Source organism: Anser anser, assembly GCF_964211835.1.
Source record: "Anser anser genome assembly, contig: HAP1_SCAFFOLD_490, whole genome shotgun sequence".
Taxonomy (NCBI): domain Eukaryota; kingdom Metazoa; phylum Chordata; class Aves; order Anseriformes; family Anatidae; genus Anser; species Anser anser.
The window spans coordinates 1-25,958 of NW_028154125.1; the positions used below are offsets into that span (position 1 = coordinate 1).

The following is a 25,958-nucleotide window of genomic DNA, read 5'->3' on the forward strand; positions in this document are numbered from 1 at the left end:
CCCCGCCGGGGGTCCCACGCCCGTGGTCTGCTGCCCCGTGGGTGCTACAAGGCTGTGCCTCCTGGCCTGATGCACCCAGGGGTGCTACAAAGCCATGGGGCCCTGTCCTGGAGCACCCATGGGTGCTGCTAACCTGGGTCTCCTGTTCCATTGCACCCAGGGGTGCTACAAAACCCCATCTCCTAGCCCACAGCACCCATGGATGCTACAAACCTGTGTCTAGTGCCCCGTAACACCCATGGGTACTAAAAACCCCCATCTCCTACCCCATAGCACCCATGGGTGCTACAAACCCCGATCTCCTGCCCCACAGCACCCATGGGTGTCACAAAGCTTCACCTCCTGCCCCATAGCACCCATGGGTGCCCCAACCCCTATCTCCTGCCTCCTGGCGCCCATGGGTGCCCTAAACCCTTATCTCCAGCCCCCCAGCACCCATGGGTGCCCCCCAACATCCCCAACCCCACTCCCCACTCCTCCCAGCTCCCCTCAGTGCCCCCACGGCCACCCCAAACCCCCCAAACCCGAAGCCCTTAACCCCTGCCCCCTGCAGCACCCATAGGTGCCCCAACCCTACCCCCACCCCCCAAGCACCCATGGGTGCCCCCAAACACCCCTAGCCCCATTTCCCCCCTCCCAGCTCCCCTCAGTGCCCCCTCCCGCCCCCACGGCCACCCCAACCCCCCCACCCCGTAAGCCCTTAACCCCCGCCCCCCGCAGCACCCATGGGTGCCCCAAATCCCTACCCCCACCCCCCCAGCACCCATGGGTGCCCCCAAACCCCACTCCTCACCCCTCCCCCCTCCCCTCAGTGCCCCCTCCCGCCCCCACGGCCCACCCCAAACCCCCCACCCCGTAAACCCTCAACCCCCGTCCCCTGCCCCCCACAGCACCCATGGGTGCCCCCCCCCCCCCGGCACCCACCCAGGGCGGCAGCGGCGCTCTGCAGCTCCTGGTCGGAGACGTGGATGCGCACCCCGGCCTTGGGGGCGAAGGGGGGGACGCGGACGTGGCGCAGGAGCTCGGCCACCGCCGCCCGGTCCCGCGAGCCCCCGATGCCGTAGCTCTGGGCGAAGAGGTTGGCGGCCGCCATCACGTAGTCCAGGTGCAGGGGCTGGGGGCACCCAAGGGTGGCCGCGGGTGAGAAGGGGCGGGGGGAGGGAGTGGGGGGCGGAGGGGGCGCCCTAAGGGTCATGGCGGGGCGCGCAAGGGTTACAGGGTGGCGCCCAGTGGTGGGGGGGGTGGAACCCAAAGGGGATGGGTGGCACCCAAGGGTGGTGGATGGCACCCAAGGGTGATGGGTTGGCACCCAAAGGTCAAGGGATGGCACCCAAAGGGGATGGGTGGCACCCAAGGGTGTTGGGACGGCGCCCAATGGGGGTGGATGGCACCCAAGGGAGATGGGTGGCACCCAAGGGTGGTGGATGGCACCCAAGGGTGTTGGGATGGTACCCAAAGGGGGATGGGTGGCACCCAAGGGTCATGGGGTGGCACCCAAGGGTGGTGTATGGCACCCAAGGGTGATGGGTGGCACCCAAGGGTGTTGGGATGGCGCCCAATGGGGGTGGATGGCACCCAAGGGAGATGGGTTGGCACCCAAAGGTCAAGGGATGACACCCAAAGGGGATGGGTGGCACCCAAGGGTCATGGGTGGCACCCAAGGATGATGGGTGGCACCCAAGAGGGATGTGTGGCATCCAAAGGTGGTGGATGGCACCCAAGGGTGTTGGGATGGCACCCTAAGGGGATGGGACGGCACCCTAAGGGGGTGGATGGCACCCAAAGATCAAAGGATGGCACCCGAAGGGGCAGGATGGCACCCAAGGGTGGGGGGCGCCACCCAAAGACCTCATGACGGCACCCGAAGGTGCCCCCTCCCCCCAGCACCCATGGGTGCCCCCACTCACGTTGTCGGGGTCGAAGACGAGGGGGTGGGGGCAGCGCTTGGGCCCCGACCAGAAGAGGGTCCCCGAGTTGGTCTTCTGCGGGGGCACCAGGGCGTCGGCACCCCGAAACGCCCCAAAGCCACCCCAAAACGGCCCCAAACACCCCAAAACGCCCCAAAAACACCCCAAAACGGCCCCAAACACCCCAAAACGCCCCAAAAACACCCCAAAACGGCCCCAAACACCCCAAAATGCCCCAAAAACACCCCAAAACGGTCCAGAACACCCCAAAACGGCCCCGAATGCCCCAAAAGGGCAACCAGGCACCCCGAAACAGCCCCGAACGCCACTGAATGGCCCCAAACAACCCCAAAATGGACCCGATACCCCAAAACAGCCTCCTGGCACCCCAAAATGGCCCCGAATACCCCAAAATGACCCCTGGGCATCCCAAAATGACCCTGAACACCCCAAAATGGCCCCAAACACCCCAAAATGGCCCCCAATGCCCCAAAACAGCCCCAAGCACCCCAAGATGGCTCCCAATAACCCAAAATGGTCCCTAGGTACCCCAAAATGGCCCCTGGGTGCCCTGAAATGGCCCCAAATACCCCAAGACGGCCCCTGGGCACCCCAAAATGATCCCAAACGCCCCAAAGTGGCCCCTGGGCACCCCAAAACAGCCCCCAGGCACACCAAAATGGCCCCAAACACCCCAAAACACCCCAATGTCCCCAATGACCTCAATGACCCCGATGTCCCCAATGACCCCAATGGCCCCAACACCCCCAACGACCCCGATGTCCCCATTGACCCCAATACCCCCAATGACCCCAATGTCCTCAATGACCCCAATGGCCCCATTGACCCCAATGACCCCAATGTCCTCAATGACCCCAATGGCCCCAACGACCCCAACACCCCCGATGACCCCGCTGCCCCCGTACCTGCCCCGGGGGGAAGTTGTGCAATAGCTGCCAGATGTTGTTGCTCACCCCAATGGTCCCAATGTCCCCATTGACCCCAATACCCCCAATGGACCCATTGACCCCAATGACCCCAATGACCCCCATGACCCCGATGTCCCCAATGATCCCAATGGCCCCAATGTCCTCAATGACCCCAATGGCCCCATTGACCCCAACGACCCCAGTGTCCTCAATGACCCCAACATCCCCGATGACCCCAATGTCCCCATTGACCCCAATGGCCCCATTGACCCCAATGGCCCCGATGTCCCCATTGACCCCAATACCCCCAATGACCCCAATGTCCTCAATGACCCCAATGTCCTCAATGACCCCAATGACCCCAATGTCCCCAACGACCCCAACACCCCCGATGACCCCGACGTCCCCAACACCCCCGATGACCCCGCTGCCCCCGTACCTGCCCCGGGGGGAAGTTGTGCAGCAGCTGCCGGATGTTGTTGCTCACCCCAATGGCCCCAATGGCCCCATTGACCCCGATGTCCCCATTGACCCCAATGACCCCAATACCCCCCATGACCCCGATGTCCCCAATGATCCCAATAGCCCCAATGTCCTCAATGACCCCAATGGCCCCAATGTCCTCAATGACCCCAATGACCCCAATGGCCCCATTGACCCCAACACCCCCAACGGCCCCATGTCCCCAATGACCCTGATGTCCCCATTGACCCCAATACCCCTGATGACCCCAACACCCCCAATGACCTCAATGTCCCCAATGACCCTGATGTCCCCATTGACCCCCATGTCCCCGATGACCCCACTGCCCCCAACACCCCCGCTGCCCCCGCACCTGCCCCGGGGGGAAGTTGTGCAGCAGCTGCCGGATGTTGTTGCTGTACTGCCGGTGCCAGTGGCGGCAGGCCCAGGCGACGCAGTCGGGCCAGGCGCGGGGCCGCTCCCCCCGCAGGCTGCGCTGCAGCGCCTCCAGCACCTCCAGCGGCTGCGTGCCCGCCAGCCGCAGCGTGCGCTCCACGAAGCGGGGGTCCCTGCGCCGCGGGGGGGGGGGCGGGGGGACACACACACACACACGTGAGGGGGGCACCCGTGGGTGGGGGGGGAATAGGGGAGGGGGGAGGGGGGAGGCGCGCGGGGGAGCAGTGCGATGGGGGTGTGATAGGGGGGTGGGGCAGTGGGGGGGATGTGATGGGGGGAATGGGGGGGCAACGGGGGGGCAATGGGGGGTGTAATAGGGGTGGTGAAAAGGGGGGGGCAACGGGGGGGCAATGGGGGGGTGTAATAGGGGTGGTGCAATGGGGGGGGCAATGGGGGGGCAATGGGGGGTTTAATAGGGGTGGTGCAACGGGGGCGATGCAACGGGGGGGGTGCACGGGGGAATTGGGGGTGCGACGCAGCGGGGGGGCGGCACGCGGGGTTTTGGGGTGCCGTGCAATGCCACGGGGGGGACACACGGGGGTGGGGGGCGTTGGGGGGGGGCGACGCGGCGGGGGGGGAGATTCGGGGAGGGGGCTGCGACACGCAAGGGTGCTGCAGGGCGGGGGCAGGGCTGCAGTGGGGGTTGGGGGGGGGAGGGGGGAGGTCCCGCGACGCACCCAGGGGTGCCCCCCCCCCCCCCCCCCCCGCCCCTCCCCCACGCACGTCAGGTACTGGTTGACGTTCTCGGCCGGCTGCTTGAAGAGCCCCTCGAACTCGTCCCGTGCCCACTGCGGGGGGGGGGGGGACACCCAGGGGGGGTCAGCTGGGGAGGGGTGACCCAAACCAACCCCCCCCCCCCAAAATCTCCCACCCCCTCCGTGTCCCCAAGTAGCCCCCCCAAGGTCCCCAGGGCCACCCAGGTGTCCCCGAACAACCCCCAGGTGTCCCCCATCCCCCCCCATTCCCCCCCCGTGTCCCCAAGCCCCCCCTCCCATGTCCCAATGCCCCCAATGTCCCCGTGTCCCCCCAATGTCCCCACGCCCCCCGGTGTCCCCATGCCCCCCCTGCCCCCAATGTCCCCATACCCCCAATGTCCCTGTGTCCCCCCAATGTCCCCACGCCCCCCAGTGTCCCCCCCACCCCCAATGTCCCCATACCCCCAATGTCCCCACACCCCCAACGTCCCCGTGTCCCCCCAACATCCCCACGCCCCCCGGTGTCCCCGCGCCCCCCCCCGGCCCACCTGCAGGGTGTGCTCGATGGCGTTGGGGAAGTTCTTGAGGGTGCAGATGGGGATGGCCTTCTCGGGGGGGTCCTGGCTGGAGCTGTAGGACTCGCTGAGGAACGGGACCACCACCTGCACGTTGCCCTTGGTGCCCAGCGTGCCCGACTCCAGCAGCGGCTTGCGGTAGTACACGCAGCGCCGGTCCATATACAGCCCTGCCAAGGCGGGGGGGAGGGGGGCGGAGGCTATACGGGGCGGCCCACGGGCCTGGGGGGGCTGCCCCCGATTGATATAGGGGCATCCCAACTGATACAGGGCACCCCCCGCGTGATATAGGGCAACCCCAGTGGTATAGGGGCACCCCAACTGGTATAGGGGCATCCCGATTGATATACGGCATCCTGATTGATATAGGGCACCCCCTGCCTGATACAGGGCACCCCAAGTGGTGTAGGGGCAGCCAGACTGGTATAGGGGAACCCTGATTGATATAGGGCATCCTGATTGATATAGAGCACCCCCCACCTGATATAGGGCACCCCGACTGGTATAGGGCACCCTGACTGGTATAGGGGCAGCCAGACTGGTATAGGGCACCCTGACTGGTATAGGGGCATCCCGACTGGTATAGGGCAGCCCCCACCTGATATAGAGCATCCTGATTGATATAGGGCACCCCGACTGGTATAAGGGCATCCAGACTGATATAGGGGATCCTGACTATTTTAGGGGCGTCCCGACTGATATAGGGCAGCCCCCACCTGATATAGGGCACCCAGACTGCTATAGGGCATCCCAACTGGCATAGGTGCACCCCGACTGGTATAGGGCACCCCGACCGGTGTAGGGGCCTGTACGGCAGCACTGGGGCACCTCAGAGCATCCCTACGGCGCCTTTAGGAGGTCCTATAGGTCCTCTGAAAACCCTAAATGCCCTTACAGCATCCATATGGATCCCTGTCGTGCTCCTTAAGGGTCCTAAAGCACCCCTGTGAGGCCCCACAGCACCCTGGGGACCTCTCAGAGCACCCTGGGAACCACCTAGAGCACCCTAAGGACCCCTCACAGCACCCACCCCCCACCCAAAGGACACCCCACAGCGCCCAAAACCCCTCCCTCAGCACCCTGGGGGACCTCAAAGCACCCCAAAACCACCCCAACCCCCGCCCCCGAGGACCCCCCGGGGAGGGAAGCGGGGCACCCATGGGTGCTCACGGGCGTCGACGTTGTCGAGGGCGTTGGCGACGCCGTCCAGGGCCTCGAAGAAGTCGTCGTCGTAGACGCGCTCGGTGTCGGGGCCGACGCGGTCGGGGCGGCTGCTCACCCGCAGCGCCGGGTTCATCTCCCGCACCGCCGCCGCCGCCCGCTCCGACTTCAGCTTCTGCAGGGACCAGGCGCCCCGCCCCCGTTGAGCCCCGCCCCGTTGAGCCCCGCCCCGTTGAGCCCCGCCCCCTCCCAGCCCCACCCTGCCAAGCCCCGCCCCTTCCAGCAGCACCCAGGCCGATGAAATGCCCAGCCAACTTGACCGTTGACGTTGGCCAACTCAACAGAAACATCTTGATGGATGGCACCAGCTGGCAGGCTCCGCCCCCCTGAGGCCCCACCCCATCAGGCCCCACCCCCTAGGCTCCTCCCCTTCTCCTTCCATCCCTTTAAGCCCCTCCCACTCACCACGAAAGGTCAAGAGAACCTGACCATTGACGTTGGCCAACTCAATGGAAGCACCTCAACGGGTTCCCACTTGTAGGCTCCGCCCCCAATACCCCCCCACAAAGGCTCCACCCACTCACCTTCCACCCCATAGGCTCCTCCCCCTTAAGCCCCACCCCTTAAGCCCCTCCCACTCACCATGAACATCAAGACAACTTGACCATTGACGTTGGCCAACTCAATGGAAGCACCTTGACACCGGTTCCCGCCTCATATGCCCCACCCCCTGATAGCCCAGACTCCTCCCCCTTAAGCCCCACCCACTTAGGCCTCTCCCACCTGCTCCACCCCCACCCCATTAAGCCCCTCCCACTTACCAACGCACGCCAACGCTGCCTGACGTTGACGCTGGTCAACGCAACGTCGGCCAACGCAATGTCGGCCAACTCAACGGCGGCTCCTGCCCAGCAGACCTCACCCCATTGGCCCCTACCCCTCAAAGGCTCCGCCCACTCACCCCTCCCCACCCCCGCAGGCTCCTCCCCCTTCGGCCCCGCCCCTCACCGTGACATCCCAGGGCCGGAAGAGGAACTGGCGGTTGAGGTTGGACTTCTCGATGGTGTCCATGTCGGTGACGGTGATGGACCCTTCGGGTCCGCAGCCCAGCCCCACCATCGCGAAGTTCTTCAGCAGCTCACAGCCGATGGCCCCCGCCCCGACCTGCACCCGGGGACACGTGGGGACGCGTGGGGACACGTGGGGACACGTGGGGACGCAGCCCGAGGTGGCCCAGGAGGGCTGGGGACACGTGGAGGGCGAGGAGGAAGGGACAAAGGGACGGCTGGGGACACACGGGGGAAGCTTGAGGTGTTTGGGGACAACCAGGGGCACATGGGGACCACTTGGAGAGACGTGGGGGACACGGGGACACTTGGGAGACCCATGGGGACATCTGGGGGACCCTTGGGGACACTTGGGGGACCCATGGAGACATCTGGAGGACCCATGGGGACAGTTGAAGGACCCATGGGGATATCTGGGGGACCCATGGAGACATCTGGGGGACCCATAGGGACATTTAGGGGACCCTTGAGGACACTTGGGGCACCCATGGGGACAGTTGAAGGACCCACAGGGACATTTGGGGGACCCATGAGGACACTTGGGGGACCCACAGGGACATCTGGGGGACCCATGGGGACATCTGGGGACACAACCCAAGGTGGCCCAGAAGGGTTGGGGACGCCCAGATGGGAAGTGGGTGGGGTGTAGGCCACTTGGGGAACCCGTGAGGCCCCACGGGGACACGGGGAGCGGGTGGGGACCCCGGGGGGACAGTCGGGGACCCGGTGGGGACAGTCGGGGACCCCGTGGGGACAGTCGGGGACACTGACCACGAAGTACTTCTGGTTGCCCAGCTTGGCCTGCAGGTCAGCCCCGAACACCGCGATCTGCCCGTCGTAGCGGCTGTTGCGCTGGGGAAACACGGACGCGTCACCGGCCCCACCCAAAGGTGCCCGAGCACCCCTGTGTGCCCCCCAAGGCAAGCGCCCACTCACGGGTGTCCCCGAAGAGGCGGCCCACCCGTGGGTGTCCTCAAAGAGGAGCTCGACCGCGGGTGCACCGTGGCCAACGCCTGCCCCAGGAGGACGGCCACCCACGGGTGTCCCCAAGGAGATGCCCACCCATGGGTGCTCCATCACCAGCGACCAACCCCAAGGAGATGCCCGCCACCCATAGGTGCCCCCAGGGGTGTGACCAACCCACGGGTGTCCTCAAGGGGGTGACCACCCATGGCCAGCACCCACCCCAAGGAGATGCCCACCCATGGGTGTCCCCAACCAGACGCCCACCCATGGCCAGCACCCACCCCAAGGAGATGCACACCCATGGGTGTCCCCAACCAGACGCCCACCCATGGCCAACACCCACCCCAAGGAAATACCCACCCATGGGTGCCCTCATCAGACAGCCCACCCACGGCCCGCCCACTTCAAGACGCCCACCCATGGGTGGCCATCCCCAAGGAGCTGACCAACCCCAAGAAGACACCAACCCACAGCTTCCCCGTGGGTGACGCCCACCCCAAGAGGACGCCCAAGCAGGGGTCTCCCACGGGTGCCACCCCCCCACCCCCACGCCTGACAGGTGCCCCCGCGGGTGCTCACCGGGCGGCACTGCTCCTCGGTGAGCAGCGTCTCCTTGTTCTCCTCGGGGAGACACTCGAGCGCGTCGAAGTAGAGCCACTGCGTGATGGGCGTGAACTTCCCCGACACCGCCTGCGGTGCCACCACCGCCGTCAGGGACCCAGGTGGCCGGGTGACAAACAGCTCCGGCCACCGCGGCCCCGGGGGACACAGGTGGCCAGCAAAAGGACCCAGGTGGCCACGAGGGGGCACGGTTGACCAAGGAAGGGGACACCGTTGGCCAAGGAAGGGGACATGGTCAACCAAGGACAGGAGAACATGGCCGACCAAGGAGGGGACACCAATGACTGAGGGGGGGACACCAATGACCAAGGAGGGGACACCAATGACCAAAAAGGGGACACCAATGACCAAGGGGGGACACCGTTGACCAAGGAGGGACACCGTTGACCAAAAAGGGGACACCAATGACCGAGGAGGGGACACGGTTGACGAGGAGGGGACACCATTGGCTAAGGAGGGGACATCGTTGACCAAGAAGGGGACACCAATGACCAAGGGGGGGACACCGTTGACCAAGGGGGGAACACCGTTGACCAAGGGGGGGACACCGTTGACCAAGGGGGGGACACCAGTGACCAAGAGGGGACACCAATGACAAGGAGGGGACACCATTGACGAGGAGGGGACACCAATGACCAAGGGGGGGACACCAATGACCAAGGAGGGACATTGTTGACGAGGAGGGGACACCGTTGACCAAGGAGGGGACACCAATGACCAAGGGGGGACACCATTGACCAAGGAGGGGACACCATTGACCAAGAAGGGGACACCAATGACCAAGGAGGGGACACCAATGACCGAGGGGGGGACACCAATGACCAAGGGGGGGACACCAATGACCAAGGGGGGGACACCGTTGACAAGGAGGGGACACCACTGACCAAGGAGGGGACGTCGTTGATGAGGAGGGGACGTCGTTGATGAGGAAGGGACACCAATGACCAAAAAGGGGACACCAATGACCAAGGAGGGACATTGCTGACGAGGAGGGGACACCGTTGACCAAGGAGGGGACACCAATGACCAAGGGGGGAACACCAATGACCAAGGGGGGACACCGTTGACGAGGAGGGGACACCATTGACTAAGGAGGGGACACCGTTGACCAAGGAGGGGACACCGTTGACCAAGGAGGGGACACCACTGACGAGGAGGGGACGTCGTTGATGAGGAAGGGACACCAATGACCAAAAAGGGGACACCAATGACCAAGAAGGGGACACCGTTGACAAGGAGGGGACACCAATGACCAAGGAACGGACACCAATGACCAAGGGGGGACACCGTTGACGAGGAGGGGACACCAATGACCAAAAAGGGGACACCACTGACCAAGGGGGGGACACCGCTGACGAGGAGGGGACACCGCTGACGAGGAGGGGACACCGTCCCGTACCTTCATGACCTCCTGTGCCGCCAGCCCCCCGATGAAGGCGTTGACGGGCGCCAGGTCCCCGGTGGCCTGGAAGGCCAGCTCCCGCAGCAGCTCCTCGTCCAGCTCCGCTCCCGGGGCCACCTCCCGGGCCAGGGCCACCACCTCCGCCGCGTCACCCTGGTGGCAGCGAGGGGACGGTTGGGGACGCCCGCGGGGACGGTCCGCGGGGCCGCGAGGAGCGCCGGCGGCCCCGGCTTTGGGCTTTGGGGGACGTCGGCGGGACACGGGCGCCCTTGGGGACGTCGCCGAGGACGTCGCTGGGGACAGGGACACCTCTGGGATGGTGACACCCCGAGGTGGCCCCTGGGGACGTCTCCACCCACGAGGAGCGTGGTGACATGGATCAGTGGCTCTGCGCGGGGTCTGCTGGGGACAGCTCTGGGGGCATCCCAGCGTGACCTGGTGGCCACCATGTCCCCAATGTCCCCAAGTGGTGGTTGGGCCATGGGAGGCGGCCATGTTGGCTCAGGACCTGGTGGCCACCATGTCCCCAACGTCCCCAAGTGGAGGTTGGGCCATGGGAGGCGGCCATGTTGGCTCAGGACCTGGTGGCCACCATGTCCCCAACGTCCCCAATGTCCCCAAGTGGAGGTTGGGCCATGCAAGACAGCCATGTTGGCTCAGGACCTGGTGGCCACCATGTCCCCAACGTCCCCAAGTGGAGGTTGGGCCATGGGAGGCGGCCATGTTGGCTCAGGACCTGGTGGCCACCATGTCCCCAACGTCCCCAATGTCCCCAAGTGGAGGTTGGGCCATGCAAGGCAGCCATGTTGGCTCAGGACCTGGTGGCCACCATGTCCCCAATGTCCCCAAGCGGTGTCTGAGCCATGCAAGGCGGCCATGTTGGTTCAGGACCTGGTGGCCACCACTGTCCCCGACGTCCCCGAGCCCCAGGGTGCCCCCGGCGTCCCCACCTGGTGGCGCGGCCGCGGCGGGCGGCCGTGCTGCTGCATGAAGCGGTGCAGCGCCTGCCAGCCCCAGTGCAGGATGGGAGGGCGCTCCGCCTTCCCGAAGTCCGTCATGAGCATCTCCGGCTCCGCCAGCGACTCCCGCAGACGCTTCTGGAGGGGGCCACGTCGGGGACGAGGGGGGACATCGGGGACACAGGGAGACAAGGAGGGACAAGAGGTGAACACGCAGCCACTCCCAATAACCCCAGTCCCCCATAATCCCTTGCCAATACCCCCAATCCCTTGCCAATACTCTCCAATCCCTTGCCAATACCCCCAATCCCTTGCCAATACCCCCTAATCCCTTGCCAATACCCCCAATCCCTTGCCAATACCCCCAATCCCTTGCCAATACCCCCTAATCCCTTGCCAATAGCCCCCAATCCCTTGCCAATACCTCCAATCCCTTGCCAATACCCCCAATCCCTTGCCAATACCCCCTAATCCCTTGCCAATACCTCCAATCCCTTGCCAATACCCCCAATCCCTTGTTAATATCTCCTAATCCCTCGTTAATACCCCCTAATCCCTTGTCAATACCCCCTAATCCCTTTTAATCCCATCCCAGTCTCTCTCAGTGACCCCCAATACCCCATAATCCCCTCCCAGTTCCTCCCAGTGATCCCCAATCCCTCACAATCCCCTCCCAGTGCTCCCTAATCCCCTACAATCCCGTTCCCGGTTCCTCCCAATGCCTCCCAGTTCCCAACAATCCCTTCCCAGTGCCCCCTCATCCCCTGTAATCTTCTCCCAATACCCCTCCTTCCTCCATAATCCTCTCCCAGTTCCTCCCAATTCCCCGTAATCTCCTCCGAGCCCCTCAATCCCTCGTAATCCCCTCCCAGCAGCCCCCAATCCCCACCCAGTACCCCCTGATCTTCTTCCAGTCCCTCCCAATCCCTCCCAGTGCCCCCTCAATCCCCCATAATCCTCTCCCAGTCACCATAACCCCCCCCAGGTACCTCCCAATCCCTTTCCAGCCCCCAGCAATCCCCTCCCAGTCCCTCCCAGTGCTCCCAGTGCCACTCACGAAGCGGATGTGCTTGGGCATCTTGACCTGGGTGACGATCCCCCCCCGCACGTAGTCCCCGTACCTGCTCGTGTCCCCGATGCTGAAGGTGTATGGCCCTGAGGGGGGGGGGGGGTGGAAATGGGGTCACCACGGCACCCAGGACCCCTCCCCAAGGGACCAAGGGACCCCCAGGGGGGACCCACGCATCTGGGGACCCCCCCAGAAAGGACCCAGGTGCCTCAGCGCCCACCCGAAAGAGGCCTAAGCATCCCCAAAAGGGACCCTAGCGTCCCCCAAAAGAAGCCAAATGTCCCCAGAAGGAAGCCAAATGTCCCCAAAAAGGACCCAAGCAACCCCAAAAAGGACCTGGGTACCCCCGTGCCCACCCAGAAAGGGTGCAGGTACGTCTGTGCCACCCCTGAAAGACCCAAATGTCCCTAAAAGGAACACAAATGTCCCCAAAACAAATGCAATTGTCCCCCAAAAGAACCCAAACGTTCCCCAAAAGAACCCAAATGTTACCAAAATGGACCCAAATGTACCAAGTAACTCCAAAAGGGCCCCGAGCATCCCCAAAAGGGCCCCAAGTGTCCCCAAAAAGGCCCTGAATGACCCCAAAAGGGCCCCAAGCGCCCCCAAAACAGCCCTGACCGCCCTCAAAAGGGCCCCGAGCATCCCCAAAAGGGACCTGAGCATCCCCAAAAGGGCCTGAATGTCCCCAAAAGGACCCCAAGCATCTCCAAAAGGGCCTGAATGTCCCCAAAAGGGCCCCAAGTGTCCGCAAAAGGGGCCCGAGCGCCCCCAAAAGGGCCCCAAGCATCCCCAAAAGGGCCTGAATGTCCCCAAAAGGACCCCAAGCATCCCCAAAAGGGCCCCGAGCGTCCCCAAAAGGACACTGAGTGTCCCCAAAAGGGCCCTGAGCATCCCCAAAAGGGCCCTGAGCATCCCCAAAAGGGACCCTAAACTCCCCAAAAAGGCCCAAAGTGTCCCCAAAAGGGCCCCGAGCGTCCCCAAAAGGGACCTGAGCGTCCCCAAAAGGGCCCTGAATGTCCCCAAAAGGGCCTGAATGTCCCCAAAAGGGCACCGAGTGTCCCCAAAAGGGCCCTGAGCATCCCCAAAAGGGCCCTGAGCATCCCCAAAAGGGACCCTAAACTCCCCAAAATGGCCCCAAGTATCCCCAAAAGGGCCCCAAGCGTCCCCAAAAGGGCCCCAAGCATCCCCAAAAGGGACCTGAGCATCCCCAAAAGGGCCTGAATGTCCCCAAAAGGGCCCCGAGAGTCCCCAAAAGGGACCCTAAACTCCCCAAAAGGGCCCCAAGCGCCCCCAAATGGGCCCCAAGCGCCCCCAAAAGGGATCCTGAACTCCCCAAAAGGGCCCCAAGTGCCCCCAAAAGGGCCCTGAGTGCCCCCAAAAGGGCCCTGAGCGTCCCCAAAAGGGGCCCGAGCGTCCCCAAAAGGGCCCCTAAACTCCCCAAAAGGGCCCCTAAACTCCCCAGAAGGGCCCCAAGCATCCCCAAAAGGGCCCCGAGCGTCCCCAAGAGGGCCTGAATGTCCCCAAAAGGGCCCTGAGCATCCCCAAAAGGGACCCTAAACTCTCCAAAAGGGCCCCAAGCGTCCCCAAAAGGACCCCGAGCGTCCCCAAAAGGGCCCCGAGCGTCCCCGAAAGGTGCCTGGCATCCCCAAAAGGGATCCTAAACTCCCAGAGCACCCCCAAAAGGGACCCTAAACTCCCCAAAAGGACCCCAAGCGTCCCCAAAAGGGCCCCGAGCATCCCCAGAAGAGCCCCGAGTGCCCCCAAAAGGGCCCCAAGCGCCCCCAAAAGGGCCCCGAGTGTCCCCAAAAGGGACCTGAGCGTCCCCAAAAGGGCCTGAGTGTCCCCAAAAAGGACCCTAAACTCCCCAAAAGGGCCCCAAGTGTCCCCAAAAGGACCCCGAGCGTCCCCAAAAGTGCCCCGAGCACCCCCAAAAGGGCCCCCAAGACCCTCAGCCCCCACCCAAGGCCAGCGCCGACCCCCCCCCCCCCGGCCCCCTCGTTTTTGGGGCCGCACCGAGGACGCGGATCTCGACGGGGCCGCAGGAGTTGAGCTCGTCCATGCCCTCCACCTCGGTGAAGGTGACGAAGTCGCCCGTCTCGAAGCCGTGCCGCGCCTCGTCCAGGCACGTCACCTCCCCGGGGCACCCCTTGGGAAGGAAAATTTGGGGCGGAAACCGTCAAATCGATGACTTTTGGGGTTTCCCGGACCCCCCCCCCGCCCCCCGGGCGGTACCTTGGTGACCATGGACACCATGGCGCTGAGCGGCTGCTCCCCGTTGGTGTCCGTCACCACCATGTCGTCCCCAAAGTCACAGAACAGCTGCCTGGGGGGGGGGACACGGGGACAAGGTGGGGGGGGGGTCAGACGGGGACCCCCCCGGGTCCCCACGCCCCTGGGGAACCCCAAAAGGGACCCCGAAAGGGTTGGGATCCCCCCAAAACGGATCAGCCCTAACCGGGAGCAGGGCGCGTGGGGTTGACTCCAAAAGGGAGCCAGGAATTTGGGGACCCCCCCCACCAAAAGGAGCCAGGAATTTGGGGACCCCCCCAAAAGGACCCAGACATTTGGGGGATCCCCCCAAAAAGAACCGAGCCATTTGGGGTTGACCCCAAAAGGGACCCAGGGCGTTGGAATCACCCCAAAACAGAGCTGGGTGGTCCTAAACGGGAGCAGGGCGCGTGGGGTTGACCCCAAAAGGGAGCCAGGAATTTGGGGACCCCCCCCCAAAAGGACCCAGACATTTGGGGACCCCCCCTAAAAGGAACCCAGGCATTTGGGGTTGACCCCGAAAGGGACCCCAGTGTCCCCAAAAGGGACCCAGGGAGTTGGGATCCCCCCCAAAACAGAGCTGGGTGGTCCTAAATGGGAGAAGGGCGTGCGGAGTTGACCCCAAAAGGGAGCCAGGAATTTGGGGACCCCCCCCAAAAGGAGCCAGGAATTTGGGGACCCCCCCCAAAAGGAACCCGGGCATTTGGGGTTGACCCCAAAAGGGACCCCAGTGTCCCTAAAAGGGACCCAGGGGGTTGGGATCACCCCCAAAACGGAGCTGGGTGGTCCTAAATGGGAGAAGGGCGTGCGGAGTTGACCCCAAAAGGGAGCCAGGAATTTGGGGAACCCCCCCCCAAAAGGACCCAGACATTGGGGGACCCCCCCCAAAAAGAACCGAGCCATTTGGGGTTGACCCCAAAAGGGACCCAGGGCGTTGGAATCACCCCAAAACAGAGCTGGGTGGTCCTAAATGGGAGCAGGGCGCATGGGGTTGACCCCAAAAGGGAGCCAGGAATTTGGGGAACCCCCCCCCAAAAGGACCCAGACATTTGGGGACCCCCCCAAAAGGAACCCAGGCATTTGGGGTTGACCCCGAAAGGGACCCCAGTGTCCCCAAAAGGAACCCAGACACTTGGGAACCCCCTAAAAGGGACCACCAAACATTTGGGGAACCCCTAAAAGGGACCCAGGCTTATGGGGACACCCCCAAAAGGGACCCAGACATACGGGGACGCCCCCAAAACGGGACCCCAAACATTCGGGGACCCCCAAAAGGGACCCACGAATTTGAGGATCCCCCCGAAAAGGGACCCCAAACATTTGGGAACCCCCCAAAAGGCACCCGGGCGTCCCCAAAACGGGACCCAGGCATTTGAAGACGCCCCGAAACGGGACCCAGACGTACGGGGACGCCCCCAAAAGGGACCCCAAACATTCGGGGACCCCCAGGTGACCCCAAAATCGGGGTGTCCCCCCCCCCCAGCTCACCCGAAGAGCCCCCGCGTGTCGGCCACCACCAGCTTGATGCCGCGGCTGTGGCAGAAGTCGCCCACCCAGAGCTGCTCCTCCAGGGGGGAGTTGGTCAGGACCACCACCTGCGGGGCGTTATAGGGTCAGCTGTAGGGCCGGGGGCAGGGGCACGGCTGCGGGGCTGGGGGCACGGGTACGGGGTCAGGAGCACGGACACGGGGTGGGTATGGGGTCAGGTGTGGGGTCGGATACGTGGATACGGGGTCAGATACACGGATATTGGGTCAGGGTCATGGACACGGGTATGGGGTCATGTATGGGGTCGGATACATGGATATGGGGTCAGACACGTAGATATGGGGTCAGGGTCACGGACACGGGTATGGGGTCAGGTATCGGGTCGGGGCAGGGGCACGGGTATGGGGCCGGGGGCACGGGTACGGGGTCGGACACTGGGATATGGGGTGGGTATGGGGCCATATACGGGGTCAGACACACAAATATGGGGTCAGACAAATGGGTATGGGGTGGCTTTAGGGTCATATACGGGGGCAGGGCCATGGATATGGGGTGGGATACACGGTTATGGGGTCACAATCATGGACCTGGGTAGGGGGTCAGGTGTAGGGCCAGGGCAGGGGCACGGCTGCGGGGCCGGGGGCACGGGTACGGGGTCAGGATCATGGACACGGGGTGGGTATGGGGTCAGGTACGGGGTCGGATACGTGGATATGGGGTCAGACACGCAGATATGGGGTCAGGGTCACAGGCACGGGTATGGGGTCAGGTATGGGGTCGAGGCATGGACACGGGTATGGGGCTGGGGGCACGAGTATGGGGTTGGACACAGGGATATGGGGTGGGTATGGGGTCATATACGGGGACAGGGCCATGGATATGGGGTGGCATACACGGTTATGGGGTCACGATCACGGACATGGGTATGGGGTCAGCTGTAGGGTCGGGGGCAGGGGCACGGCTGCGGGGCCGGGGGCACGGCTATGGGGCTGGACACATGGGTATGGGGTGGGTATGGGGTCAGGTATGGGGTCGGATACATGGATATGGGGTCAGACGTGCAGATATGGGGTCAGGGTCACAGATACGGGGTCAGGTATGGGGTTGGGGCAGGGGCACGGCTATGGGGCTGGGGGCATGGGTATGGGGTTGGGCACAGGGATATGGGGTGGGTATGGGGTCAGACACACGGATATGGGGTGGGACACACAGGTATGGGGTCAGGTATGGGGTCGGATACACGGATATGGGGTCAGACACGCAGATATGGGGTCAGGGTCACGGACACGGGTATGGGGTCGGGTATGGGGTTGGGGCAGGGGCACGGCTATGGGCCGGGGGCACGGGTATGGGGTCGGACACATGGGTATGGGGTGGGTATGGGGTCAGGTGTGGGGTCGGGTACGTGGATATGGGGTGGGACGCACAGGAATGCTTTGGGGGGGGAGTTAGGGGGGGATTAGGGGAAAATAATGGGATTTGGGGGGAACTGTGGGGTCTGGAGGGGAATTGGGGGGATTTGAAGGGAAACGAGCGGGTTTGGGGGACCGGGGAGGCTTTGGGGGGAGAGAGGGGGCTTTGGGGGGCAATGGGGGATTTCGGGGGGGGAACGGGGATTTCGGGGGGGCCCTTTTGGGGGCGTCACCTGGAAGGGGGCGAGCAGGGCCTGGCTGAGGGGCTGCCGGCAGCTGCTGACGGCCACGTAGGCGTTGAGCTCGGCCAGGCGCGGCAGCGTCGCCTCCGCCCGGTTCTGCCCCACGTCCTCCTCCCGCAGGTAGAACTGGGGGGGGGGGGAGGCAAAAAGGGGGGGGGGGGTCACGGGGGGGGCGGGGGGGGGAGAGGAGGCCCCCCGAGGACCCCGCACCCCAATAGAACCCGCGGCGGCACCCGGCAGCTGGGGACGCCCACCTGGAAGGGGGGGGCACCCCCATATCTGTAGGACCCCCCCACCACACACCCATAGGGACCCCCCAGCACCCATAGGGACCCCCCCAGCACCCATAGGGACCCCCCCACACACCCATAGGACCCCCCCAGCACCCACAGGAACCCCCCACACCCATATGACCCCCCCAGCACCCATAGGGACCCCCCAGCACCCATAGGGACCCCCCCGGCACCCATAGGACACCCCTAGCACCCATAGGAACCCCCCACACCCATAGGGACCCCCCACACCCATAGAGACCACCCCCCTGCACCCATAGGGACCCCCCCGCACCCACACAGACCCCCCTGCACCCATAGGACCCCCCTGCACCCACACAGACCCCCCTGCACCCATAGGGACCCCCCCGGCAACCATAAGACCCCCCCCAGCACCCATAGGACCCCCCTAGCACCCCCAGACCAACCCCCACACCCACAGGACCCCCCCACCACCCACAAGACCCCCCCAAAACCCAGGCTGCAACCCCATTAATTCCCCCCGGGGGGGGGGGGGGGGGGGACGACTGAACCCCCCTATAACACCCCATACCCCATATAAATCTCCTTTAACCCCATTTTTTCCCGGGGGGGGCACTTAACCCCCCTATACCCCCCCCAAACCCCTTTATGACCCCCCAAACCCCCAAATAACCCCCCTTTGACCCTGTTTTTTGCCCTGGGGGGGCATTTAACCCCCCTATGCCCCCCATTAACCCCTTTACGACCCCCCAAAACCCCCAAATACCCCCCCTTTGACCCTGTTTTTTCCCCGGGGGGGACCATTTAACCCCTTTATAACCCCCCAAGCCCCCAAATAACCCCCCTTTGACCCCATTTTTTGCCCTGGGGGGGCATTTAACCCCTTTATAAGACCCAAAATCCCAAATAACCCCCCTTTGACCCTGTTTTTTCCCCGGGGGGGGACCATTTAACCCCTTCACGACCCCCAAACCCCCAAATAATACCCTTTGACCCCATTTTTTCCCCTGGGGGGGCATTTAACCCCCTATACCCCCCCTCAACCCCTTTACGACCCCCCAAAACCCCCAAATAACCCCCCTTTAACCCCGTTTTTTTCCCCGAGGGGGGCCATTTAACCCTTTATAACCCCCCAAACCCCCAAATAACCCCTCTTTAACCCAATTTTTTCCCCGGGGGGGCACTTAACCCCCCTATAACCCCCCAACAACCCCTTTACAACCCCCCAAGCCCCCAAATAATTGACCCCATTTTTTGCCCTGGGGGGGAATTAACCTCTTTATAACCCCCCAAACCCCCAAATAACCCCCCTCTGACCCCGTTTTTTTGGTTTTTTTTTTTGTTTTTTTTTTTTGGTTTTTTTTTTCCCGGGGGGGGGCCCCTGCTCTCACCTGGGAGGCCAGGTCGGGCCAGGCGGCGGGGTGGGGGTCGTGCAGCGTCACCGACTTGACCCCCCCCCAGCACCAGGTTCTTGGCCACCTCCACGCCGAGCCCCCGCAGCCCCGACACCAGCACGTTGGACGTCTGCATGCGCTTCATCGCCTCGTGGCCCAGCACGTACCTGGGGGGGGGGCGCCTCAGCCACCGGGACCCCCCCCCCAAATCCATGGGGACCCCCCCGAATCCATGGGGAGCCCCCCGAATCCATAGGGAGCCCCCAAGTCCATAGGAGCCCCCCTCAAGTTTTTTGGGGTTCCCAAATCCCTTAGGAAGGACCCAAAGACCCCCCCCCCAAATCCATAGGGACCCCCCCCAAATCCATAGGGACCCCCCCAAGTCCATAGGGACCTCCCCCAAATCTTTGGGGTTCCCAAGTCCCTTAGGAACGACCCCAAAACCCTTAAGGAGAAGCCAAAGACCCCCCCCCAAATCCATAGGGACCCCCCCCCAAATCCATAGGGACCCCCCAAATTCATAGGGACCCCCCCAAGTCCATAGGGACCTCCCCCAAATCTTTTGGGGTTCCCAAATCCCTTAGGAACGACACCAAATCCTTAAGGAGCACCCAAAGACCCCCCCCAAACCCATAGGGACCCCCCCAAATCCATAGGGACCCCCCAAATCCATAGGGACCCCCCAAATCCATGGGGGCCCCCCCAAATCCATAGGGAGCCCCCTCAAGCCTTTTGGGGTCCTCAAATCCCTTAGGGAGGACCCCAAAACCCTTAGGGAGGACCCAAAGACCCCCCCCAAACCCATAGGGACCCCCCCCAAATCCATGGGGACCCCCCCGAATTCATATGGACCCTCCTGAATCCATAGGGAGCCCCCCAAATCCATAGGGAGCCCCCTCAAGTCTTTTGGGGTCCCCAGATCCCTTAGAAACGACCCCAAAAGCCTTAGGAAGGTCCCAAAGACCCCCCCCAAATCCATGGGGACCCCCCCAAATCCACAGGGAACTCCCCCAAATCTTTTGGGGTTCCCAAGTCCCTCAGGAAGGACCCAAAGACCCCCCCCCAGAAATATTTTGGGGTGCCCCAAACCCCCCAGAAGCCCCCCCCCCCAGTTTTTGGGGTCCCCCAAACCCTCTGGAAGCCCCCCCATAGTTTTTGGGGTCCCCCAAACCCTTTGGAAAGACCCTGAGCCCCCCCCCAGGATTTTGGGGTCCCCAAACCCCCCAGAAGCCCCCCATAGTTTTTGGGGTGCCCCAACCCCCCCCCAGACCCCCTCCCCCCAGTTTTTGGGGTCCCCCCCCTACTCACAGCTGCCGGGAGTACAGCCCCTCATCGATCTCGGCCTCGCCCCCGTTCTTCGCCATGCCCTGGGGGGACAGCGGGGGGGCGTTGGGGACATCGGGGGGGGCACTGGGGGACACTGTGGGGGCACTGGGGGACACTGGGGGGGATATTGGGGACACTGGGGACATGGGGGGGTGCTGGGGACATTGGGGGGGCGCTGGGGACATGGGGGGGCACTGGGGGGGATATTGGGGACACTGGGGGGACACTGGGGACATGGGGGGGGCGCTGGGGACCTGGGGGGGGGCACTGGGGGGACACTGGGGACACGGGGGGGGTGCTAGGGGGGGCACTGGGGCCATGGGGGGGCATTGGGGGGGCACCGGGAGGGGATATTGGGGACACTGGGGGGACATTGGGGGGCGTTGGGGACATTGGGGGGGCACTGGGGGGCGTTGGGGGGGATACGGGGGGGTGGGGACACAAGGGGGACGTTGGGGGGGGGACACCGGGGGCCATGGGGGGGACATTTGGGGACATGGAGGAGGCATTTGGGGACATTGAGGGACATTTGGGGACCCTTGGGGGCATTTGGGGACGCCGGGGGACACTGGGGGTCATTCAGGGACACGGTGGGACATTTGGGGACCCCAGGAGACATTTGGGACCCCTGGGACATTGGGGACCCTTGGGGGACGTGGGGGGGTGACGTTTGGGGACCCCTGGGGACATTTGGGGACCCTTGGGGACGTGGGGGGGGGACGTTTGGGGACATTGGGGACATTTGGGGACCCCAGGAGACATTTGGGGACTCTTGGGAACGTTTGGGGACCCTTGGGGGACGTGGGGGGGGGGACATTTGGAGACCCCTGGAGACATTTGGGGACCCCCGGGGGACATTTGGGGACATTGGGGACATTTGGGGACGTGAGGGGGGGACATTTGGGGACCCTGGAGACATTTGGGGACCCTTGGGGACGTTTGGGGAACGTGGGGGGGGACATTTGGGGACCCTTGGGGGATGTGGAGGGGGGGACATTTGGGGACCCTGGAGACATTTGGGGACCCTTGGGGACATTTGGGGACCCCTGGGGATGTGGGGGGGGGACATTTGGGGACCCGGGGGGACATTTGGGGACCCTTGGGGACATTTGGGGGGGGAGACATTTGGAGACCCCTGGGGACATCTGGGGACCCCTGGGGACGTGGGGGGGGGAGACATTTGGGGACCCCGGGGGACATTTGGGGACCCTCGGGGACGTGGGGGGGGGGACGTTTGGGGGCCACTCACGTTGGCGGGGGCGGCGCTGGGCGGGACGCTGGGGGCGCAGGCGCGGTTGGACCCCGCGGGCGGCTCGGACCCGGAGACGCGGCGCTTCTTGGTCAGCGGGGGGCTGGACATCTGGGGGCGGGGCCGGCGCCTTGCGACACGCCCACTTCCGGCCACGCCCCCTTCCGGCCACGCCCCTTCCGGCCACGCCCCCTTGTGGGGACACGCCCCCCGGCCACCCCACCCCCCCCCCCCCCCGCCACATCCCCTGGGGCATCCCCCCTCCCTCACAGCCCCCCATAGGCCACGCCCCTTCTTAGACCACGCCCCCTTTAGCCACGCCCCTACGGAGCCACGCCCCCAGATGGCCACACCCATCGGGACCCGCCCCCTTTGGCCACGCCCCCTCCCGACACCCCCCCAGGCACCCCCCCCTCCATCACACCCCGCTTGGACCCGCCCCCTCCTTAGGCCACGCCCCTTTCCACCAGACACGCCCCCTCGTTGGGCCACGCCCCTTTCCTTAAGACACGCCCCCTCCTTTAGGCCACGCCCCCCAGTGCAATCCCACCCCCATTAGGCCACGCCCCCCTTAGGCCACGCCCCCTCCCTTAGGCCACGCCCCCTGGGGCATCAAGGGACAGCTGGGGGTGGCACCAGGGGACATCAAGGGGACACTGGGTGGCACTGGGGTTACTGGGGGACACTGGAGGTGACACTGGGAGACACTGGGGGACAGCGGGTGATGCTGGGGGACACCAAAGGGACACTGGGGGACTCTGGGAGACACTGGGGGACACTGGAGGTGACACTGGGAGACACCAAAGGGACACTGGGTGACACTGGGGGACGCTGGAGGTGACACGAGGTGACACTGGGGGACACTGGGTGGCACCGGGTGACACTGGAGGGGACACCGGGGGACACTGAAGGTGACACTGGGGGACACTGGGAGACACTGGGTGACACTGGAGGTGACACTGGGGGACGCCAAAGGGATGCTGGGGGACACTGAAGGTGACATGAGGTGACACTGGGAGACACTGGGTGGCACTGGGGGACACCAAAGGGACACTGGGTGACACTGGGAGACACTGGGGGGGACACCAAAGGGACACTGGGAGACACTGGGTAGCACCGGGGGACACCAAAGGGACACTGGGTGACACTGGAGGTGACACTGGGTGACACTGGGAGACACTGGGGGACGCTGGGGGTGACACCGGCTGACACTGGGGGACGCTGGGGGTGACACTGGGTGGCACTGGGGGACACTGGGGGGATGCTGGAGGTGAGCCCGGGTGGCACTGGGGGACACTGGGTGGCACTGGGGGACACTGGAGGTGACCCCGGGGGGACACCAGGTCCCCAGAGGGACCCAGCCCCACCCAGGGGGGGGAGCCAAAGGGGGCGGGGCCTCCTCCCTGGGGGCGGGGCCTCCTGCCCAGGGGCGGGGCCTCCCACCTGGGGGCGGGGCCTCCCACCTGGGGGCGGGGCCTCCGGCCTGGGGGCGGGGCCTCCGGCCTGGGGGCGGGGCCTCCCACCTGGGGGCGGGGCCTCCCAGGCTCCCGTTAGCGGGGTCCCAGTGGGGGCAGGGGGCAATTAGCGGGGCGGCCAATTAACGGGGCAGGAGCCAGGGGCACGGGGGGGAGGGGCTCTCGTTAGCGGGAGGCGGGGCCCGTTAATGGGGGGCCGTTAACGGGGTCCCGCTAACGGGGTCCTATTAACGGGGTCCCATTAACGGGGTCCTCATTAACAGCGTCCCATTAATAGAGATCCCATTAACAGGGTCTCGTTAACAGGGATCTCATTAACAGGGTCCCATTAACGGGGTCCTCATTAACGGGGTCCCACTAACGGGGGTCTTATTAACGGGGCCCCATTAATGGGGTCCTCATTAACAGGGTCCCATTAATGGAGATCCCATTAATGGGGTCTCGTTAACAGGGGTCTCATTAACGGGGCCCTCATTAATGGGGTGCCATTAATGGGGTCCTACTAACGGGGTCCTATTAACGGGCGTCTTATTAACGGGGTCCTCATTAATGGGGTCCCACTAATGGGGTCCTCATTACTGTGGTCCCATTAACAGGGTTCCACTAATGACACCTCATTAATAGGGTCCCCCTAATGGGGGGGGCAGGTCCTATTAATGGCGGTTACGTTATGGGGGTGACGTTAACGGGATCCCATTACTGGGGTCCTCTGTTAACGGGACCCCATTAATGGGGGGCCTGTTCCCGTTACCAGGGACCCCCAATTAATAGCATCCGTTACCGGGGGTCCCCGTTAATAGGATCCCCCATTAGCAGGGCCCCCCGTTAATAGGGCCTCGTTACCGGGGGTCCCATTCCCCATTACTGGGACCCCATTACCGGGGTCCTGTACCCCATTACGGGGGGGTCCCCCATTAATAGGGTCCCCCATTACCGGGACCCCATTACCCAGGGGTCCCGTACCTCGTTACCAGGGGTCCCCCATTAATAGGGTCCCCCATTAATAGGGTTCCCAATTAATAGGGTCTCCCATTACCAGGGTCCCACTCCCCATTACCGGGATCCCATTACCCAGGGGTCCCGTACCCCATTCCCGGGGGTCCTCTGTTAATAGGGTCCCCCATTACCGGGGGTCCCCGTTAACAGGGTCCCCCGTTAATAGGGTCCCCCATTAATAGGCCCCCCCGTTAATAGGGTTGCCCGTTAATAGGATCCCCCGTTTATAGGGTCCCCCGTTAATAAGGTCCTGCTGTTAATAGGGTCACCGTTAATAGGGTCCCTCGTTAATAGGGTCGCCCGCTAATAGGGTCCCCTTAAATATGGTTCTCATTAATAGGGTCCTCATTAACAGGGTTCTCCGTTAATAGGATCCCCCTTTATAGGGTCCCCCGTTTATAGGGTCCTCATTAACAGAACCTCCCGTTAATAGGGTCCTTGTTAATAGGGTCCCCCGTTAATAGGATCCTCATTAATAGGGTCGCCCGTTAATAGGATCGCCCATTAATAGGATCCCCGTTTATAGGGTCCCCCGTTAATAGGGTCCTCATTAATAGGGCCCCCCGTTAATAGGGCCCCATTCCCGGGGGTCCCAGCCCCCAATTACCGGGGTCCCCCATTCCCGGGACCCCATTCCCGGGGGCTCCCCCGTTAACAGGGCCCCCCGTTAATGGGATCCCCCGTTAACGGGATCCCCCGTTAATGGGATCCCCCGTTAACGGGCCCCCCGTTAATGGGATCCCCCGTTAATGGGATCCCCCGTTAATGGGATCCCCCGTTAACGGGCCCCCCGTTAATGGGATCCCCCGTTAATGGGACCCCCCGTTAACAGGGCCCCATTCCCGGCCCCCCTCCGTTCCCGTTCCCGTTCCCCCACCCCCCCCGGCCCCAAACCCGCCCGGATTTGCCCCAAAACGCCCCCGCCCCCCCCCCCCCCCCGTACCAATGATGCTGTCCAGGCCCCGCCGCCGGGTCCCGCCCGCTCCGCTCGGCTCCTCCGCGACAAGATGGCGGCCGCCTCTCCCCGCCGCCCCCCGCCCCGCGCCGAGCCCCGCCCCCCGCCGCCCTCCCCGCCCCCCATTGGCCGCCGCCTCCCGGCGCCGCGCCCCATTGGACGGCGCCTCCCGCCGCCGCCCGGCGCCTCCCGTCATTGGCCCGCGAGGGGAGAAGGGGCGGGCCCTCCGCCGGGCTGCCGGGGAGCTGATTGGGCGGCGCCCCCTCCGAGGGCACGCCCCCCTCCGCCCTCCCAGCACGCCCGGATGCGGGGGGGGGGGGGAAGGGGGGAGGAGGGGGCGGGGCCTCGCGGAGGGGCCCGGATGGGGAGGCCCCGCCCCCCGGGCGTGCATACGGAATGAGGGGGCGGGGCCTCGTGACACAGCACGGCCCGACGGCGGCCGGGGGGGGACACACGGGGACCTATGGGGGCCTGTGGGGGCCTATAGCGGCCTATAGCGGCCTACAGGGCTCTGTAGGGGCCTATAGGGGCCTGTGGGGGCCTATAGCGGCCTATAGGGGCCTATAGAGCTCTGTAGGGGCCTGTGGAGGCCTATAGGGGCCTACAGGGCTCTGTAGAGGCCTGTAG

At 64.4% G+C, this 25,958-nt stretch overlaps 1 protein-coding gene across 1 annotated transcript; it reads right to left on the reverse strand.

The window, feature by feature from the left end:
- Positions 1 to 852: 852 nt before the first annotated feature.
- On the reverse strand, positions 853 to 25,472 carry LOC310890765 (ubiquitin-like modifier-activating enzyme 1; the record flags this gene model as incomplete). Its single annotated transcript, XM_083853099.1, is given in 21 exon segments — positions 853 to 1,114; positions 1,908 to 1,982; positions 3,672 to 3,867; positions 4,478 to 4,542; positions 4,998 to 5,194; positions 6,195 to 6,360; positions 7,194 to 7,349; positions 8,024 to 8,104; positions 8,798 to 8,908; positions 10,239 to 10,394; positions 11,192 to 11,338; positions 12,258 to 12,355; positions 14,286 to 14,418; positions 14,505 to 14,595; positions 16,029 to 16,135; positions 17,674 to 17,808; positions 19,328 to 19,393; positions 19,395 to 19,497; positions 20,639 to 20,697; positions 21,906 to 22,016; positions 25,320 to 25,472. Coding segments are annotated over 21 exon segments (2,653 nt in total), but the record flags the coding sequence as incomplete, so codon positions are not given.
- Positions 25,473 to 25,958: the final 486 nt, after the last annotated feature.